The 21,623-nt window shown below is 36.3% G+C and overlaps 2 protein-coding genes and 2 long non-coding RNA genes across 7 annotated transcripts in view; 1 reads left to right on the top strand and 3 right to left on the bottom strand.

Annotated features, from left to right (window-relative positions):
- Nucleotides 1-21,623, top strand: part of LOC127840886 (mucin-5AC-like) — a 451,267-nt gene that overhangs the window by 124,772 nt on the left and 304,872 nt on the right. The gene's annotated exons all lie outside the window — the stretch shown is intronic.
- LOC127841040 (uncharacterized) lies at nucleotides 659-6,069 on the bottom strand. Its single transcript, XR_008030688.1, has 2 exons — nucleotides 996-6,069; nucleotides 659-962 (listed from the first exon to the last, which is right to left on the bottom strand). It is a non-coding gene; the product is annotated as an uncharacterized LOC127841040 (long non-coding RNA).
- Nucleotides 6,281-7,469, bottom strand: LOC127841034 (uncharacterized). Of its 2 annotated transcripts, XR_008030687.1 has the most exons (3): nucleotides 7,270-7,469; nucleotides 6,997-7,113; nucleotides 6,281-6,694 (listed from the first exon to the last, which is right to left on the bottom strand). It is a non-coding gene; the product is annotated as an uncharacterized LOC127841034 (long non-coding RNA). The 2 variants fall into 2 exon arrangements; XR_008030686.1 differs by lacking the exon at nucleotides 6,997-7,113 and having other exon boundaries at nucleotides 6,281-6,655.
- LOC127840836 (myotubularin-related protein 13-like) overlaps nucleotides 7,472-21,623 on the bottom strand; it is a 142,262-nt gene continuing 128,110 nt past the window's right edge. For all 3 annotated transcript variants that reach the window (XM_052369266.1, XM_052369283.1, XM_052369275.1), the window contains exons 32-39: nucleotides 20,035-20,325; nucleotides 18,092-18,400; nucleotides 14,172-14,402; nucleotides 13,490-13,799; nucleotides 12,560-12,733; nucleotides 12,210-12,361; nucleotides 9,012-9,164; nucleotides 7,472-8,433 (exon numbers count right to left, since the gene is read on the bottom strand). In XM_052369266.1, the coding sequence (XP_052225226.1) occupies nucleotides 8,341-8,433; nucleotides 9,012-9,164; nucleotides 12,210-12,361; nucleotides 12,560-12,733; nucleotides 13,490-13,799; nucleotides 14,172-14,402; nucleotides 18,092-18,400; nucleotides 20,035-20,325 (1,713 nt within the window). In that variant the 3' untranslated portion in view covers nucleotides 7,472-8,340. The remainder of the gene's footprint in view (nucleotides 8,434-9,011; nucleotides 9,165-12,209; nucleotides 12,362-12,559; nucleotides 12,734-13,489; nucleotides 13,800-14,171; nucleotides 14,403-18,091; nucleotides 18,401-20,034; nucleotides 20,326-21,623) is intronic.

The following is a 21,623-nucleotide window of genomic DNA, read 5'->3' as shown; positions in this document are numbered from 1 at the left end:
GAAAGACAGGACTAGGCAATTTTTCCTTTAATGGCATAAATAAACCATTGTGAAACTTAATAAATGACAGTTTTTGCCCAAACTTCAAGAAACTTTATCAGAACAGTTCTTCTGATGATAAATCAGCTGTTCTGGCATGTTTTTATCCCAGATACACGATTCGAACAAACTTTGTAGAGGATCACTTTCTGATGTTGCATAATGCCATTAATGGGTATCAAAGCACTGGGACTTTTGTTTCGTAGAATTAAAAATTTGTTTTTTTATAATTACTATACTTGTATTATACATTTGACCCATATGGCATGGTCAGTTCTAAACCCTTGGGCACGATTTTAATGAAGTTTGTAGATGACTTCTACATAAAAGCACACACATAAATATGAAAGAATTTGGCTTTGCAGTTTCAGACAAGAAGATTTTGAAAAGGCATTCACTAAACCAGTCTAGGTAAAACTGGTGATCCCAGTGGCAAAGCCAGTTTTGACCCCAGGGGGGGGGGGGATTTAAACAAACTTTGTAGAGGCCCTCTAGATGATACTATATGCTAAATATAGTCTTTGGACATTTTCGTTGGATACAATAAGATTTTGAAAGAATTTACCTATGCTAGTCAATGTTTGACTGGTGACCCCCTGGGATGGGCCAGTTTTGACCCTTGTGGCATAATTTTAACAAACTTTGTAAAGCACCTGTAGATGTTGCTAAATATGATAGCATTTGGCTTTGTGGTTTTAGGCAATATTTTTTATAAGGTATTACCTATATAAAACTATGTTAAATGTTTTCAATATTCAGGCGTTAATGTTTTACAGATAGTTTCATGCCACTCGATTGATCTTTGTCAGATAGTTTCATGCCACCCCATTGATCTTTGTCAGATAGTTTCATGTCACCCCATTGATCTTTGTCAGATAGTTTCATGCCACCCCATTGATCTTTGTCAGATAGTTTCATGCCACCTCATTGATCTTTGTCAGATAGTTTCATGCCACCCCATTGATCTTTGTCAGATAGTTTCATGCCACCCCATTGATCTTTGTAATATTATACATTTGCATTTTTTGTAATATATACAAGTATTTGTATTTGCTAAGGTCGCACATTCAATGTCACTTTTTATCTTCATAAAGCCCACAATTAAATCCAAATTATCTTAAATCAGTGATCTTTTCTAACAAAGCCTAGTTGCTTATGATGTTGCCATATTCAATAAAACTGTGAAGTATGTGTAATATACCCAGTTTGTATATGTAACATGTTGATGTTGGAGGGAACAAGTCAGGAAAGATATATAAGAAAAATACAATAAACATATTTCAAATTTCTTTATTTTGTCTAAGACTGACTTAATGCAAGTTGACAAATATTAATTGAAATGCCATTCTCAGAAACAACATCAGCATAATCCATAGATATCCAACAGAAATGTGGATGGTGTAGCCTTAGATATGAAAAAAAGAAACTAAATGCTACAAAGTGAAAACAAGAACATGTTGACACATTTCTGAAAACGATTATAGCCCTCAAATTATTGACACAAGAAGCAAGCTTGTTATTTTATAATAATTCGTTTTAACGACAAATCTGAAATAATGATTCAAACTGTTCTAAATGTTAGTCGCACAAATCTTTACATCTAGATGTTGTTAGCAAAAAGGTGGCCGTGTTTGAATGGTTATTAAAACTATTGATATCAACATATTTATTGATGTATTATTTTGAGGGTATAACCAACTCTTTCCATATTAAAAAATAGGGATATTTTGATAATGTATAAATGTGTAATACTAACCTGTTATGTAAGAAAAATACAAACGCAAGTCAATATTTATTTAACAATGCAAATTTATTATATTCCAAGGCAGTCATTTATTATTGTCTTAATAAAAACTATAAACTAACAGACCAGCATCCAATTACATAAGATGACTATATTTTGAATTCAAAAATAATAATAAGAGCATCAAAGTTGATGTCAGATGTACTTCTGTTTTTAACCAATACTGCATTATGAACCATTAGTTTGACAATAGCTGCATTTAAATGGATGAAAACTGCAGTGATGATAACAAGTAAAATGCTTAAAAGCATCTTACAGCCTTTTAAAGTCTTTCTATGGCAAATCTTTAAAAGCCCATAAACACTCAAAATCAATAAATATTTCGTACAATTTTTCGAAAAATAAAGTCAACATATACAAAAATCAATGTTCATTTTAGCAATAGCCAAAATTTCAAAGCTAGATGTGGTCTGTTAACAGATTTAATTCGATACAAAATGCTTTTTTAATTTTTGTATCACAATATATTCCATGTGAATTTCCGGTTATGCTATTGGAACATTTATGAGCAATCCTGCAGCTTGGGACGCAGGACGTAGTCCTCATGAATATGTCGTTCTTCCGACGCTGCCCGAAGCCAGTCTCCCACATTTGCTCGTAAATGTTCAGATATGGTGGCGGGAAATTCACATGGAATATATTGTTGCACAAAAAATGAAAACAAGCATTTTTTATCTTGTAAAATCTATGTTTAAATACCACATCTAGCGTTGAAAGTTTGTCTATTGCTATAAGGAACATTGTTTTTGTATGGGTTTACTTTATGTTAAGAAATATTTTGCAAAATATTTGCTAATATTGAGTATTTATGTTACCTTGAAAGGCCCAAAGTTGCTCACCTGAAATACAAAGGAGCTGAACTGTTCTATGAAGCCCAAGATATCATTAGAACAAAATTTGTTTTAATGTTTTAATGTTTTGACCAAGTTTAATGAAGAGTGAACTATACATGTAACTTTAAGAGTGCTAACAATTAGGTTTTACAATATCCATATAAGAATAGATTCCCCACCCCATGGCTGCCATGTTTTTCAACAGACTGAACACATTTTTAAACACATCTATGATATCATTAGAAATCAAATGTTCTGACAAACTTTCATGAAGATTGGACAATAAATGTGACAAATGTTAACAAGTTTTTAATATAGCCATATAAGGAAAATGCCCTGCCCCTGGCAGCCATGTTTTCCAATCAACCACAATCATTTTGGAATTTGTCCAAGATATCATTGGGAAAAATCTTCTGACCAAGTTTCATGAAGATCTGAAGAAAAAATGCCCCACCTCCTCGCTTACATGTTTTTCAAGTAACTGGAATCATTTTCGAACTCGTTGAAGATATCATTGACCAGTTTGATGATAATCAGAAAATAAATGACTTTAACGATGATTGGATGATAATGTGGCCTCTAGAGTGTTAACAAGGTTTTTCTTAAGCCATATAAGGAAAACTGACCTGCCCTCTGGTGGTCATGTTTTTCAAGAAATTCTGACCAAATTTCATGAAGATTAGACTATAAATGTTGCCTCTAGAATGTTAACAAGGCAAATGTTTATGCCGCAAGACGGACGACGGACAATTGGCTATCACAAAAGCTCACCATGAGGACATTGTGCTTAGATGAGCCAAAAACAAGTTGGTAAAAGATTAATAACAAGAGCATGGCATGGCGAGTTTTAAACCCAGATGCTGGATGTCACATACTGAATGCTTTGGGGTTTCATCATTAAGTAGAGACCCACTATATGATGTAACATGATAAATATTACTTTTTTGCCTTGTTGTTTATTAGAAAATTTTACAAATTGTTCACTTTATAGTTCTACAAAAACCATTTGACCCCTGGGTCATGGCCAGTTTTGATGCCAGGGGCATGTTAAGTGGTCCTTTGTAGAGGACCACTAATACAATGTTACACAACACAAATTAATCCCCTGGTTTGGTTTAAGGGAAGTAGTTATTGACCATATGAGTCTATATATAAATCATGTGACTTCTAGGGCCTTGACTGTTTTTACCACTGACTGCATGATTTGAAAACAACTTAGTAGAGGACCACTATAAGATGTTACCCATCAAATCAGGGGTATGATTTATGCAAAATTAATAGAGAACCCAAATATTATTTTACACACAAAATATTAAACAACTGAACCATCCGATTTTAGTGAAGATTTTTGACGTTTTCATGTTTAAAATATGTTTTCAACTGTATGGAGACCACATGCAACAGACCAAAACGCTTTGAACAAATTTGACAGAAGGTCGTCAACAGATCATTCTTATAATGTTTTGCTAAATCAGCCAAGCAGTTTAGCAAAAGATGTGATTTGAATGAAACATTGACAAAGGACTGAAGTCTTGATCATGGACAGAATTTGGAAACATAAGCTCAACCTGCATTTCAGAGGTAAGCTTATACATTGCATAAATTATATTCAAATACGAAAAATAACACTTTAAAAAAAGGTATGTTGATGGATCTTTAATCATCAATGATAATGACAAACAAGAGCTTTCACCATAGGATGACTTATGCCCCCTATAAACGCTTGATAGAAGTTACGAGCTTTCTTCAAAACCTAAACGCAGATTTCGAAACCTAAACGCGGACCTTAAGGTCAAGGTCACAGGGGTCAAAATGTGTGTGCATATGGAAAGGCCTTATACATATACACATGCATGCCAAATATGAAATTGCTATCTGAAGCGACATAGAAGATATGAGCATTTTTCGAAACCTAAACACAAAGTGTATATTACCAACATAGCCTTTTAAATACCCGAAAAAAACTTAATAGCTCAATTAAATGCATTAGAATTTGCAAAAAAAATGTCAAGGATTCAAATCTGTTTATTTGCAAAACAATCGAACTCAGTTTGTCTTGATTTCAAAAACATTTTCCAAACATGTAAGTCCCTAGAAGCAAAACAAAATGAACATCACTGTTATATGAATATTTTATTTTAAAATGTTTGAATGTCTTTGAACGCCCTTCAGATAGCTGACAAAGCCACAATCGATAGCCATGTTTCTGATAGATACTAAATGAACATATACTGTACAACATCTAATTTATTGCACATTTTCACCCACAATAAAATTGCATATGAAATTCATAAAATAAAGCTATATATACATATATGGTAATAAAACATCTCAAATGTGTAACCATTTTCACTATAATGCAGTATAATTAGGTATGTTTTATACACTACTGAAGAAAGTCTTTCTTGCAAATTGATTTTTAAAAACATAAAATTTACTACACAATGTCTGTAAATAGGAATATATTTTTTCTAAATTAAATAGAATTTGTGTTAATAAGATTATTATATTTTAAAATATTATTAATATGTACAATATATTGATAACAAAACCATATTTGAAAGAATAGTTTATGGTGAAATGAAACTTAATTGGCAATGATAATATTAATATTTAATATTTCTTAACACTGTGGATGCACACAAATTGTAATGTAAAAGCATAATTTGGGTATATTTATCTTAAAGTTCATTTAAATTTCTGAAGCATTTGTTTGGATTCACACCTGACACCAAGCACAGAAATCATGACAATTTTACTTTGAATTATTTTACATGAATACATTGATATCAATACAGCAACTGAGAATGGCTACAATAATATTTCTATGCAGAACATTTCCATGTTTTTTGGGTGAATCCAAGTATACAAGAAACTATTTGCATTTGCCTCATTAAAATATATATAGGAAACTCAAACATATCAACACCAAATCAGTCCCTATAAAAAGATATCAAGTATCTTCAAAAGTAAATCAAGGCCAGATCTGTGCAGCACAGTGTACCCTACTTGTCATGAAGAGATCTACATTATCCATGTTTCATGGAGAGTATGTCATGGAGCTGAGACTAAACTTAACGTGTAACATCATAAGTATCCCAAGTGTTTACAGGGGGTTCACATGTCAGACATGTTTACACGTATAACATTACTAAAAATTGAATACATATCTGCCAAAATAAGTGATCTATTTCCAAAAGATCACCTTAACTTTCTGAGATATTTTAAAGACACACATAGAAGAAAAAACTAAGACATATAAAGAAGATAACAATTACATTCTTCAAAAAAAATCGTCTGTTGCCTTAATGGAAAATACACAAAGTTGTTTTAACCAAGATATAAATTGACTTAACATAAACAAAACTTTGTGAAGAAAAACAAAATTTGTGAATTACAACAAGAGTGCCAAACTGTCACAAGATACGCCCGTTTGAAGGTTTTGGACAACTTGATAACATGACCCAGCATGACCCATATTCGAACTTGACCTAGATATTGTCTAGATACAACTTCTGACAAAGTTTGGTGAAGATCAGATAAAAACTACTTCAATTAGAGAGCGGACACCATGCTAAATCCTTGAAATGCACTAAGTGACACCGTGACCTAGTTTTTGACCCTGCATTACCCATATTCTAACTTGACCTAGTGTGGGTACCCACTCGCTAGTTGCCATCAATGTTTTTGTGACAATATTTTCAATTCTCAGCGCAATTGGTCCCCTAGTAGTAACAATTGAGTAATAAGGTCCCCAAAGTACACCTGTGAAAACCGCAGTGTTTTTTTTCACTTATAGGGGAATGGTGGCGGGGCCCGTCCAAAGGGGAAACTAGAGCTTTGTCACTGAATGTGACTTATACCCCCATACCACTTTGACGCAGGATAAAAAGTTGTTTAAAAGTTTCGGATGAATACAATTTGAATTAGAGTCCGGACAAAGTGGCGCCGTTGAAAATGCACTAATTGACCCTATGACCTAGTTCTTGACCCGACATGACCCATATTCGAACTTGACCTAGATATCAACTAGATGCAACTTCTGACCAAGTTTGGTAAAGATCGGATGAATACAATTTGAATAAGAGTCCGGACAAAGTGGCGCTGTTGAAAATGAACTAATTGACCCTATGACCTAGTTTTTTACCTGGCATGACCCATATTCGAACTTGGCCTAGATATCAACTAGATGCAACTACTGACCAAGTTTGGTGAAGATAAGATTTATACAATTTGAATTAGAGTCCGGACAAAGTAAAATGCACTAATTGACCCTTTGACCTAGTTTTTGACCCAGCATGACCCATATTCGGACTTGACCTAGATATCAACTAGATGCAACTACTGACCAAGTTTGGTGAAGATCGGATGAATACAATTTGAATTAGAGTCCGGACAAAGTGGCGCCGTTGAAAATGCACTAATTGACCCTATGACCTAGTTTTTGACCCGGCATGACCCATATTCGAACTTGGCCTATATATCAACTAGATGCAACTGCTGACCAAGTTTGGTGAAGATCGGATGAATACAATTTGAAATAGAGTCCGGACAAAGTGGCCCCTTTGAAAATGCACTTATTGACCCTATGACCTAGTTTTTGACCCGGCATGACCCATATTCGAACTTGGCCTAGATATCAACTAGATGCAACTGCTGACCAAGTTTGGTGAAGATCGGATGAATACAATTTGAATTAGAGTCCGGACAAAGTGATGCCTTCCGCCCGCCGCCCGCCCGCCCGCCAAGGGGTTTCACATAATACGTCCCGTATTTTATACGGGCGTATAAAAAAGCAAAACTCTACCAAATACCTGTAAGCCATAGATAAGTATATACAAAGAGCAACAAACAATAAATGCATCTGGACACATTGGATGTTAAAACTATTGCAATCACATACTTCCTTACTAAACGGAAGACTTGCAACACAAGATCAAATGATAAATAATCTCAATACACTTGTCATTGTATGTACAAATTTGTTATCCTAGAGATAAAAGATCTGTACATGCTAACAGAACTCAAGGGTTTTCACATAATTTAACACTTAACGCAAACAAAAGACACCCATGAAACTCCTTGTGAAAGCTCTTTACAGTGAACAAATAACATTTGCTCAAGTGGAGCTGCTGTAACAATAGTTCTGTGATAACAAATTATGTTAATCACACTTCACTTTTAAGAGCATCTAATGATCTTGTTAATATCTGTACAAAAACACAGCCTCTTAATGTATCATGTTTTATGTAAAGTCTTGTGCATGATCTGAACCCTTGCAGCATCTTCCAGATGGTAAAGCTATCAGCATACACAGCCTAGTTACAGTCTCAAATGTTTGAGCCTTGTTCTGGCAAAACTGGGCTTAATACACGTGTGTGAAGTGTCGTCCCAGATAAACCTGTGCAGTCCCCTTTTATGGATTTTGTCTGGAGCCACACTTTGCGCACATGAAATAAGCCCTGTATTTCCAAAACAACGCTTCATTTTTGAAATACATGATTTCCAAGAACAAACATAGGTACTGCACACAAAGTTCACATCAATAAGAGGTCTGCTGTTCTGAACACAAGTGTCATCATAGTGCTTACAGCCATTCCAGGACATTGAGTTGTCCCCCTTCTTGATTCTGTCCTCTATTTGTTATCCTAGCTCTAACAGCCCTTACTGTATACAGCCCTGTACTTTGTCCACCCATTCATGGGCTGCCTCTGCATTGGCCGCCAGGAAGTGGAACAATCTTTTTGTGGATTTCAACTGAACACAATTTATAGAATTTTGTTATTTTTTGAATATATTTATAACTTAAACAAAAAATTACATTTATATTCATTCACTATTTAATTTGCAATTTTCACCAACTGCACAAGTGAGTTTTTTAAGCTTATGCTTGCATTACATAAAAATCATATAATTATCATACCAAGAAAATAAAACATGTAAAAATAGTTGTATTCATTTAATTTGTTGCATCAGTTTAATCTCTTTCCTTCTATATACGTGTAATACTTGCCGAAAAAACAAAAACTGTTGACCATTTTTTCTAAAGTGACTATTGATTCTTAAAAAAAGAGGTCATTACAACAAAATATTGCAATAAAGATTTGCAGCAAGTTTTTGTCCTTATACCAAAATATCAGCTAGATCACATGATCTGACATTTGTCAATGGTACACATGCTTACCATATTTCGGAGACTGACAAAATATCTCTGTATTTGGTCACTGGATTTTATTCCTATCATAAGATAGATGAGGAAAATAATGACAGTACTCCCATGTGGCAATACAAACAATGATATAAGATTATCATATACTTTAAAACACAATTTATACCTCAAAGAAGCCATTTTCATCCACTTTCTTTGGTAGGCCCTGCTTTGGTATGCCCTGCACGTGTTTGGTGCCCACAGTTCGTACCTCCTCGACCTCGGACAGATCAATCTGGCCCCTGGCATTTGGATCTGTCTCACTATCATACCAGCGCATCTGGAACACACAGCAGTCGTTGGACGACATGGGGTTACTTCAAAGTCATGACTTAATAGACTAACATTCAGTCCAACACACAGCAGTAATTGGATGACATAGGGTCACTTTAAAGTCATGACTTAATAGACCAACGTTCAGTGGAACACACAGCAGTCGTTGGACGACATGGGGTTACTTCAAAGTCATGACTTAATAGACCAACATTCAGTGCAACACACAGCAGTCATTGGATGACATAGGGTCACTTTTAAGTCATGACTTAATAGACCAATGTTCAGTGGAACACACAGCAGTCATTGGACGACATAGGGTCACTTCAAAGTCATGACTTAATAGACCAACATTCAGTGGAACACACAGCAGTTATTGCATGACACACGGTCACTTCAAAGTCATGACTTAATAGACCAACGTTCAGTGGAACACACAGCAGTCATTGGACGACATAGGGTCACTTCAAAGTCATGACTTAATAGACCAACGTTCAGTGGAACACACAGCAGTCATTGGATGATATAGAGTCACTTTAAAGTCAAGCCTTAATAGACCAACGTTCAGTGGAACACACAGCAGTCATTGGATGACATAGGGTCACTTCAAAGTCAAGCCTTAATAGACCAACGTTCAGTGGAACACACAGCAGTCATTGGATGACATAGGGTCACTTCAAAGTCAAGCCTTAATAGACCAACGTTCAGTGGAACACACAGCAGTCATTGGACGACATAGTCACTTCAAAGTCTAGCCTTAATAGACCAACGTTCAGTGGAACACACAGCAGTCATTGGACGACATAGGGTCACTTTAAAGTCAAGCCTTAATAGACCAACGTTCAGTGGAACACACAGCAGTCATTGGACGACATAGGGTCACTTCAAAGTCATGACTTGAAAGACCAACATTCAGTGCAACACACAGCAGTGATTGGATGACATAGGGTCACTTTAAAGTCATGACTTAATAGACCAATGTTCAGTGGAACACACAGCAGTTATAGGACGACAGGGTTACTTCAAAGTCAGGCCTTAATAGACCAACGTTCAGTGGAACACACAGCAATTATTGCATGACACAGGGTCACTTCAAAGTCATGACTTTATAGACCAAGGTTCAATGGAACACACAGCAGTCATTGGACGACATAGGGTCACTTCAAAGTCAGGTCTTAATAGACCAGTGTTCAGTTGGAACACACAGCAGTTATTGGACAACATAGGGTCTCTTCAAAGTCAGGCCTTAATAGACCAACGTTCAGTGGAGCACACACCAGTCATTGGATGACATGGGGTCACTTGAAAGTCAGGCCTTAATAGACCAACGTTCAGTGGAACACACAGCAGTCATGAGATGACAAAGGGTCACCTCAAAGTCATGATTTAATAGATCAACGTTCAGTCAAACAAACAGCAGTCTTTTGATGACACCTAGGGTCACTTCCAAGTCATGACTTAATAGACCAACATTCAGTGGAACACACAGCAGTTATTGCATGACACACGGTCACTTCAAAGTCATGACTTAATAGACCAACGTTCAGTGGAACACACAGCAGTCATTGGACGACATAGGGTCACTTCAAAGTCATGACTTAATAGACCAACGTTCAGTGGAACACACAGCAGTCATTGGATGACAAAGGGTCACTTTAAAGTCAAGCCTTAATAGACCAACATTCAGTGGAACACACAGCAGTCATTGGGCGACATAGGGTCACTTCAAAGTCATGACTTCATAGACCAACGTTCAGTGGAACACACAGCAGTCATTGGATGACATAGGGTCACTTCAAAGTCATGACTTAATAGACCAATGTTCAGTGGAACACACAGTAGTCATTGGATGTCATAGGGTCACTTCAAAGTCATGACTTTATAGACCAACTTTCAGCTTCAAACTATTGTAACAGACATAGACGTGTTTAGTACAATTTAAAGATTTAAAAGCCTTGTACAGGAATTACAGTGTATAACCAAATGAAATGAGAACTACATTTTTCTCAAATAAACTCACATGGCTGTTTGAACATGCATGGTTGAAACATGTTGATACACCATTTTCATTAATTGTTTTTTGTAGTTTTAATAATTTGTTTTTGGACTTCCAAGTTATGAGAGGATATTGTTTCTAAGAAAGATACAACTGTTTCTCTTATCAAAACCTCAAAATGGATGTATGTTGCATGGTAATGGTAATATATGCATTATGCATGGTCTTTTATCAAAAATTTTTGTATGCTGCATCGTCCTTTAATCAAAATGTATGTCTTCAGCATGGTCCATTCATTAAAATGTACATGTTTTGCATGGTCCTTTCATCAAAATGTATGTATTTTATAGCGTGGTATTTTAATGGAAATGTTTTTATACTGCACTGCACTTAAATAAAAATGTTTAGATACTGTATTGTCCTTTTATAAAAATGTACGGATACTTCATTGTCCTTTAATTAATATGTTTGGATACTGCATTGTACTTTAATCAAAATGTATGGATACCGGATTGTCCTTTAATAAAAATGTATGGACACTGCATTAAACTTTAATAAAAATGTATGGATACTGCATGATCTTTTATTCAAAATGTATGTATGCTGCCATGTCCTTTAGTCCAAATGTATGTTTGGGTTAAAAAAAGTACATACTTATTTAAGTCTTCAACATTCTCTTGTTGTGGCATATGCTAAGTTTAGTGGGTAAAAAGTGCAATACTATTAAATAATAAAAAGCACTCAGGGCTTCATGGCATAAAAGTGAACTCCAAGTCAACATGCAAACATTATAAGGTCTTCACTTTGGTGCCAGCAACATTTTTGGGATGCCTTGTAGGTCAACAAAATGCAAGGACCCTGTCAGTACTATGTACTAGTTTAAATTTAACACATTACAAATTTCATAAACCGTTTCATCAACCACTTGTTCTCGTTATTTATTACTATGGCAAAGGCTAGAATTTAAAACATTAGATGTCAGCTTTTTTCTGCTTTTAAAGATTAATAAATCATTGCAATTACTTTATTTTAGATTCAAAATATATTTCTTTATACCTGATGTTTCATGGAATCAAGGACAAACCATCTCTTCTTCCATCCCTTCAGTTTGAAGGCCCCTCTCTTGTAGAGCCAGCCCTTTTGTGTAACATGCTCATTAGAGCTCTGGGGATATCGCTCATACATCTGGTTTGTAGTTGTTGTCATTGCTGCAGAAGATAGACATAAAATAATGAGACATTACATATAATTAAGGAAGTAAAATGCTTTGTCACAACTATTATGAAATATAATATAATCACTGTCAAGTAAATGCCCATTTTTTTTTATTTAATCATTAAACATATCATTGTAAGTAGAAGCATAAAATCATCGAATAAACTTAGGGAATGCGCCAGTAATCTGACCAATGCGCTCAGCAACTGGGGCCTGTATGGTTCTGGTCTCTGACAGGCTGGGTCGGGACACGCTGGAGCTACTGTTGGAGGAGTCACTGACGGCCTTCAACTTGGTGCAGTTCTTGGGCACGCTGCTCTGGCACTTCTCATGGCAGTTGTAGCCGCAGTCTATACAGTGCATGCCTGAAATACAACACATACTGGAATACCAGACATAGAATGGTGGGACCATAGACAGGTTGCTAGGTTGAAAATTTTCCAAAGATAGGATGAAAATTTAAGTTTATTGTTATCATAGCTTCAAAAAGTAGCCAGGTAAATTAAATGTTAAAAATAGCTTTTTGTTGCACCAGCTATCCTAACCTATGAAACCTCTGCAAGGAGCGCTTTAAGGAAATTCAGTAAATTCATAAAATCCATCAAGTCTCTGGCTGTTTTGTGGTAAGGTATTATCCCAAAGAGCTTTTTATACAAGTAGAAGCTAAATTTACAAATATGTTAATGGTTATACACTAAACAGAATTGTTTAAGTAAGGATGACATTACGAAGCTTTATCAAGATCATCCCAGAACACTTAATTGTAACTTTTATTGATCACTCAGGGACAACTTTTGTCCATTCAGCACTTTACATCTCATCTATGCTGTTTCACATTTTTGATGTCATTTCAAGAGTTCCGAATAATCCCCACAACTTAATTAAGAACTAAATAAACACTGAGAAAAATACTTGCTATTACAAATAATTAATAATATCTTACCAAGAAGGTCAATGATTTCTATATATTGTTTTAGGTTTGCATCCCACATCATAAATAATGTATCAACAGGTGACACCATCAAACCTTTTATCACAAACATTTAATATCACTATTCATGGTTGATGATGTTTAAAATGCTACTCAGACATCGTCTCCCTATAACAGAGACTTATCCTACCTGGCTTTACAAGCCCCCACAGAAGCTCAGAGCAGAGGTCACAGTTCACGGCCGTGGTGTAGGTCATCTCCTCAAATCGATGGGGCTGGGCAAAGCTCCGGGCAGCCTCTCCCAGCATCTTCCCTTTCACGAGTATCTCCAGGGTAGAGCGCTTGTGAATGGAGCGGCCATGTGACCGCGCTAGCTGCATGCTGAGGGACGTCTCACGCGGCAGGGAGTTGGGGTCTCGAGCCGGAGTCTGCAGACGGTCCCAGAATGTTTTCCACTTGCGTGGCAGGTGCTCTAGGTCTCTCTCAAGCTTTTGAATCTCCTGATAAAGGAGGGAAGGATAATGCATTATGTGACTTAATGCTTGAGATTTGTATCTGCATTAAGCTACATTCACATTGTATTCTGATATGTCGCTGAACTTGTTTATTTATATCAAGTGATTTTCTATAAATAAATTATGAAACGTTACAACATAATTATACACTTATTCTCAAATTTGTTTTTCAGCCAAATAAATATTTTTTTCCAAATTCCTGTCACTTTGGATGTTTTATGGAGCTTTAAAAAGCCACAGCAAAATAGAACGTCCTTCAGTCAAGTTTGCTTTATGAGGCCGTCGGCTAATATAGGAGAACGGCAGAGCAAGCCCTGTTTAGATTCAACAGTTTGGCACTCAGCATTTGACCCCCACCTGGAACTGCCACTGGAAGTAATCAGGCTGCTGGAGCATGACATTGTCATAGCAACCGTTCACCACGCGGCGGGTGTGTTGTCCGAGCATCTCCAGGGTCTCAGTCTCCTCGTTCTGACTGATCTCCTTCTGAGCGACCTCTATGTCGTACGAGGGGCCATGGGCAAGATCCTCCGTCGTGAAGTAGTCCCATACCTTCAGGTTGGCAAGGTTGGAATACGGGCGCAATACCTGACAGACAGATAGGTAATGATTGACTTGCTGTTTTCCTATATTTTCAAAAATAGCTATAGATGAAGGAAATTAAATGATAATGAACAAGGGCTGTTTGTAAAACATGCATGCCCCCCATATGGGCTCTCCATTGTAGTGACAGCCATTGTGTGAATATGTTTTTTGTCACTGTATGTCAATGACCTGTGAAATGTATCCAATTAATAGTGCAAAAACCAATCAGGACCTATACTAATCAATTATATCCATTATATGATTGAGTCTTTGATTTTTTGGATTCCTTTCACACATTTTGACTTATTTGACAATATGTGAAACGTGCATACAATTTGTTATGTTTTATTTATTAATGGTAATGAAACATGTTATTTATAGCAGTTAACTCCCCTAGTCAATGACCACCAAAGATAGCAATGCAATCTGATTAAAAATAGCCAAGGCTAGTGTTGTGTATTGGGCAAATGTATATAAGTGCAACTTGACCACATGACCAGTATCATGTGTTTACCACACACAGAAGTCAGTTATGTAATAGACCATTAATTCCACTCCCAACTTTGGCCACTTGCCAAGATACTGACCACTATCAGATGGGGTTGTGAAACTGTGTAAACAGTGAACACCAGTCCATGTAATACTGGCCTACCACTTGTACCAGTTGATTTGGAGTTAATACAGTAATGCATGTACAAATGAGACGCTAAGCCTAAAAGTTAATTGTATGTGCCTCTGAAAACTAACCAGACGAGTGGGTTGAAATTTACAATCTTTACTTGGCATTTGAGGAAATCTGAACTCTCAGGGTTTGGATAGAACATCCCCAAATTAACTTTTCTTTACACTGTTGTTATTTTTGTTCAATACACAAATATTAACCTAACTTTACAAATCCTGTACAGTAAAGGAAACTAAATCTAAGTTGATATTTTAATATGCTTGATCCTATTTATGTATTAACATTGTTTTATACATACAAACTGTGTTGCTGTTTTTCAATTAACAAGCAGATTAAAAATTAATTATATTTTTATGTATAATTTGAATTGACAAAATTAAATGCAAGTTGCGTAGCAAGAATTACATGTTTGATTTATTGTCAGTGAATCGTGACATTTTCTCAATGTTTCAGACCACCAGTTTGTCAAAGCTATCAACCGCTTGGATGGTCAAGCTAAATAGAATTGACTCAGCAAATCACAACTGTCCTGTTGCCATATAATATTACATATCATTTTACATTGGTTTTTTAAATGTTGAATTCTCACGTCATTTCCATAAACATAGTATTTACTGGCACAGAAACAAAGGCTTATACATCATTATGAATTAACATGTGTCAAAAATTCAATTTGTAAGTCTCTTTACTGGACAGTGTGAAAACAGAATAAACTAGTGACCTGAAAATCAATAGGGGTCATCTGCGAGTCACAATCAATGTACCTATGAAGTGTCATGATCCTAGGCAAAAGCGTTCTTGAGTTATCATCCAAAAATCATTTTACTATTTCGGGTCACCGTGACCTTGACCTTTGACCGTGTGACCTCAAAATCAATAGGGGTCATCTGCGAGTCATGATCAATCTACCTATGAAGTTTCATGATCCTAGGCATATGCATTCTTGAGTTATCATCCGGAAACCATTTTACTATTTCGGGTCACAGTGACCTTGACCTTTGACCTAGTGACCTCAAAATCAATAGGGGTCATCTGCGAGTCTTGATCAATCTACCCATGAAGTTTCATGATCCTAGGCGTATGCATTCTTGAGTTATCATCCGGAAACCATTTTACTATTTCGGGTCACCGTGACCTTGACCTTTGACCTAGTGACCTCAAAATCAATAGGGGTCATCTGTGAGTCATGATCAATCTACCCATGAAGTTTCATGATTCTAGGCGTATGCATTCTTGAGTTATCATCCGGAAACCATTTTACTATTGCGGGTCACCGTGACCTTGACCTTTGACCTAGTGACCTCAAAATCAATAGGGGTCATCTGCAAGTCATGATCAATCTACCCATGAAGTTTCATGATCCTAGGCGTATGCGTTCTTGAGTTATCATCCGAAAACCATTTTACTATTTCGGGTCACCGTGACCTTGACCTTTGACCTAGTGACCTCAAAATCAATAGGGGTCATCTGCGAGTCATGATCAATCTACCTATGAAGTTTCATGATCCTAGACGTATGCGTTCTTGACTTATCATACGACAACCACCTGGTGGACGGACGGACCGACCGACCTACCGACCGACCTACCGACCGACCGACATGAGCAAAGCAATATACCCCCTCTTCTTCGAAGGGGGGCATAAAAATAGATTTTGGTCAATATATGTCATATGAGTATTTAAAGATTAACAAAAGGCTTTGTCACAGATACAAGACCCTTTTAATTAAAATCCCATATATTGGTTTACTACAGGTAACTGTAGGGCCCTTACACCTGTGAAAGAGATGGAAATCAGATGAAAGAACATGTTATTTAAACAAGAGGGACAAGATGGCCCTAGTTCGCTCACCTGAGAGGAGTCGGTTCATTCAATCTTTACCAAACGTCAAACTTGACCTAGATATTGTCCAGACAAACATCCTGGTCAAGTTTCATAACTATTGAACCAAAACTCTGGCATATGGAGTGTTTTAGTTTTTGTAAGATTTGACCTGGTGACCTATATTTTGAGTTGACCCCCCTTACCAAACATCAAACTTTGCTTACAAAAATAAATATTATGACCAAGATTCATAAAATCTGAAACAAAATTGTGACCTCTAGAGTGTTTACAGTGATTTTGTATAATATAATGAAAATTTGGACAATCTAAGGGCAATAATTATGGCATTAATTATGTGATATATAAAAAAACCAATCTTTTGACCCAGTTTCATGATGATTGGGCAAATCATGTGACTTCTAGAGTGTTCTTAAGCTTTTTTTACTATGTATAAATATAAGAAAACTGCCCCCCCCCCCCCGGCAGCCATGTTATTCAACTGACCGGAACCATTTTCGAACTCAACTCTCATATCAAGGAAACAAATGTTCTGACCAAATTTCATGAAAATTGGGCCAAAAATGTGAGTGTTCACATGTTTTCACTATATACATATAGAGAAAAATGCCCCGCCCACTGGCAGCCATGTTTTTTCACCGATCTGGACCATTTTCAAACTTGTCCGAGATATAAAAAAACACAATGTTTTGACCAACTTTCATGATGATTGGGCAAAAATTGTGACTTCTAGAGTGTTTACAAGGTTTCTCTATAGCCAAATAAGGAAAACTGCCCCGCCCACTAGCGGCCATGTTTTTCAACGGACCAGAACAGCTTTTGAACTCAACCAACATATCATTAAGACAAACATTTTGACAAAGTTACATGAAGATTGGGTATGAAATGTGACTTCTACAGTGTTTACAAGTTTTTTCTTTTTATGACCTAGTGACCTAGTTTTTGACCCTGCACGACCCAGTTTCGAACTCGACTTGAGATTTCATTGGGACGAAGCTTCTGACCAAGTTTCATGAAGATCGGACAATAAATGTGGCATCTAGAGTGTTTAGGAACAAATGTGGACGGACGGACAATCGACGGACAAAGATCGGTCACAAAAGCTCACCTGAGCAATCAGGTGAGCTAAAAAAAGTCAAATGTTTTACAAAACTAAAAGCCAAGCTTACATTTTCCTGGTCACCAGGGCTGTACATAAAGTTATAGAACAGAGGCGACTTTCGATGCAGCTTGTCAATGTAGTCCCAGATCGGCACTCCCAGGCTGCCCTGCTGAAAGTGCTTCTGAGTAAACCCAGCCTCCTCATCAAGATCGTCCAATCGGTGAGCTCTCTTCTCCTCCAACAGCCAACCAGCTTCCATGCGCTCAAGTTCATTGTCAAGCATGAAAGTGCGGAAGCGGTTTGAGATGTAGTGGTAGGCCAGGAACTTAATGTAGTACTGGTTGAATTCGAATGACAGTGGAAATTGATGATGGACCTGGGAAAAGATTTTTTTGATAAGTTTACAAGGGTGGGGCATAACACTATTTTACCTTGTGAATATTGACCGCGCTCTGTGAAAAGGGGGTTTAATACATGTGCATAAAGTGTTGTTCTAACTGCACAGGCTAATCTGGGAAAATACTTCATGCATTAAGCACCCTTTTAACAGAGCACGGCCCAACTTGCAGATATACAAGCACTAGTACAACAGTTGCGTGTTCAGCCTTTGATAATGATTGCATCTATAGGATAGAGACACATGTTCTTGTTGTAAAAGCACTGGTATTTGTTTTTTATTTAAATAATCTGAATTTTCTACCAAAAGTTTCCCAAAGAAGTTCTTACACTTTAAAATAAAAATAAACAATACTTTTGAAATGTGTAAGTTCTTAATTGGTTTTAATACTTAATAACAGAGCTCCAGATAAGGTTTTGTGAAATTCTTAAATTACTATCAGATTTTCAAAAAGAATTCTTAACTCTGAAATTTTATTCTTAAGGTTACTACTAAGTTTTGGAAAATTCTTTTTTTTTCTAATTGACCTAAAAATAAATAATAATGGTTATTTTCATGCAAAACAATCAAAATCAACATACTAGCAACTTAATTTATACGAGTTCAACAGTGTCTTTTCAGTATTATACAATTTTATTTTTTAAATACCTTCATATGCCCAAACTGTGCTTAGATTGCATGCCTTAGATTAATTTTTACATATTTCACAATGAAAACGGGTCTCCCCTTCAATCTGTTCAACGATTAGCAACTGGACTTGTCCCTTCCACTCGTTAAATGTTTTTTTTTGTGTTTAAGTTTGGACCCGTCGTGTCGCGTTTTTGTTTAGCTTTTCCGACTGTGTCAGCAAGTGAACATACAACATCGTATAAGATCTTTACTATAATGTCTTTCTAAACATTTAACTTCGGCTCACTTTGCGTACAATATGTTAAAAGCGTGTTTTTGGACGCTTTGCAGTTTTTTAGGACGCTCTCTGGGCGCCGCCATTGTTTTTTGACAGATAGACTGTATACGCCGCTTTTATTGGAAAAAAATGCGCTTTGTTAAACAAACCCAATAACCATTCTATATATGCACCGCAAAGATCTTTAATACGCGAAAAGAACTCAATCAAACTTGATACGAATCGACGTAAAAATAATATTCATAACTTGATTTTGTAATTCTTAATGGTACGACAAGATTTTAAAATAAATACGTAACAGACTTGAAAATAATTCGTTATTACGAAAATACAACCCTTATCTGGAGCTCTGCTTAATAACATTTCAATTTGTTTCTTACAAAAGCATAATTTAGTGACTACATAATTATATCCTCACATAATTGTTGCCGAATCTAAATTTACTATTTACTTTTTATTTTTCATGAGTGGTTTATTTGAATTGCAAGTCCTTTTCAAAATCAATCAGGCATATAATAAGTTAAGCTAATCACTTAGTCCACATTGTTATGCCAGAAGCCCAAATCAGAGGTAGGAGGAGAATTGTTGCAGAAAAAAATTCACGACCAATCACCACACAACTTACATGGGTTTTACCGACAGAGCTAGCAGAAGGAATTCACAGCTCTTCTTCATATACACTATCTGTTGTTAACATAATCCATACCTGATGAACCACATCCAACCACTGAAGAAAGATGGGTGCAAACCCGCTGGCCTGGGTTGCCTGGGTCTGGTTGCTCCGGTGTGTGAACCGGTGCCCGAACGATAGCCACTCCTTTTCGACAAGAGCCTTGAACCCATCAAGAGTTCGATAGAAGGGGTCAAGGAGAAGCTGAGCAAGGGCGACAACTTGTGTAGTGGCGTCCCAGCCATCCTCCAGGCACACCATGACAGAGGAGCCCTGTACGTCCAGGAGATCAACAGTGGCGCCAGCCAGCTGCAGGATGTTCTGGAGCTGTGGAAGTGGAATGGAGAGTAGTTTATCAGGGGTGTAGGTAAGGTTTAAAGTACACTGATGAGTTAAACAAGTAGGAGATGGAATTAAGTTTATTTTTAATGAACCTTTAGAAATTGGACATGTGTTGTTTGCAAGTTTGGTTGACATAGCAGAATGATCAACCTGCCTCCAGCGTCTTAATGAATGAAACCTTTGGTGAAGACAAAAGCAGAAAATAGGCACGTTGCTTAAACACATACGTTGTGTCTCCTTACTGTCCTCACACTTTTGCATACAATCTTTGCAAATATTTATGAAAGCACATACAGGCATAATTTAAAACAAGAGGGATATTATGAGAATCAGATTAAAGAAAAGCACAGATATTGTCAAAACAATTATAATGACCAAGTTTAAACAAGATTGAGTTATAAATGTGGCATATAGTGTGCTAATATTGATTTTCTAAGAATGACATAGTGACCTTACGTTTTGACCCACATTCAAACTAGGCCTGATATTGTCAACACAAACATCTGACCATGTTTCGTGAAGATTATGTCAAAATTAAAGTGGTGTCCTCTGGTGGCACATGTATTTAAGTTTAATAAGATTTGACCTGGTGAAATAGTTTTCTAAACACGCAACCCAGATTCAAACGAGGTCTGTATTTTTTCACAAAAAACATTCTGATCAAGATTCATTACAATGGGATCAAAGTGAGACCTCCATAATTGTAACAAGATGCACAATCCCAGACATAAACTGACCTAATTAGCCCACATTGATCACTTCTTGCTCCAATGAGCAAATTAAATTCTTATCAGTGTTTTCATATATTCCTTTTGATGAAGCCTATATATTTTATAACAAGCCTGTTATTTGTTTCTTAAACGACCAATAGTTAAAAATGGCATCATTTAATAAGCTGAATGAGTTTAGCAGAAAGGACCGACAAATATGAATGCAATAATTTGTATCCTTCACTTTACGCATGTCTGCAATTATGTTGAAAATGATATTTTCAAATATAATTTATATTGCACATTTGTATGTTATGAGGGTGAATCAGTCAGTCAATTTATTAGATTGTGGCCAAAAAGGAAATGTTTAAAAAGAATTGCTCTCTATCCAAGGAATAATTAAAAAATAAAGATAGATTATAACATGTGAATCTAGTTTTACGACTACTGGATTTAAAACAAAGATTTTTTTCTTATTTTCAATTCCATACTCACGCTCCGTCTCAATTACATCAGACAATTGACTTTCAACCACAAATCCATGACATGATATAAAGACTCATGAAGCAGGTA

The sequence above is a fragment of the Dreissena polymorpha genome, chromosome 1 (genome assembly GCF_020536995.1).
Source record: "Dreissena polymorpha isolate Duluth1 chromosome 1, UMN_Dpol_1.0, whole genome shotgun sequence".
Lineage (NCBI taxonomy): Eukaryota > Metazoa > Mollusca > Bivalvia > Myida > Dreissenidae > Dreissena > Dreissena polymorpha.
Note: the sequence above shows the minus strand (reverse complement) of the source record. Positions and strands in the feature narration are given on the sequence as shown.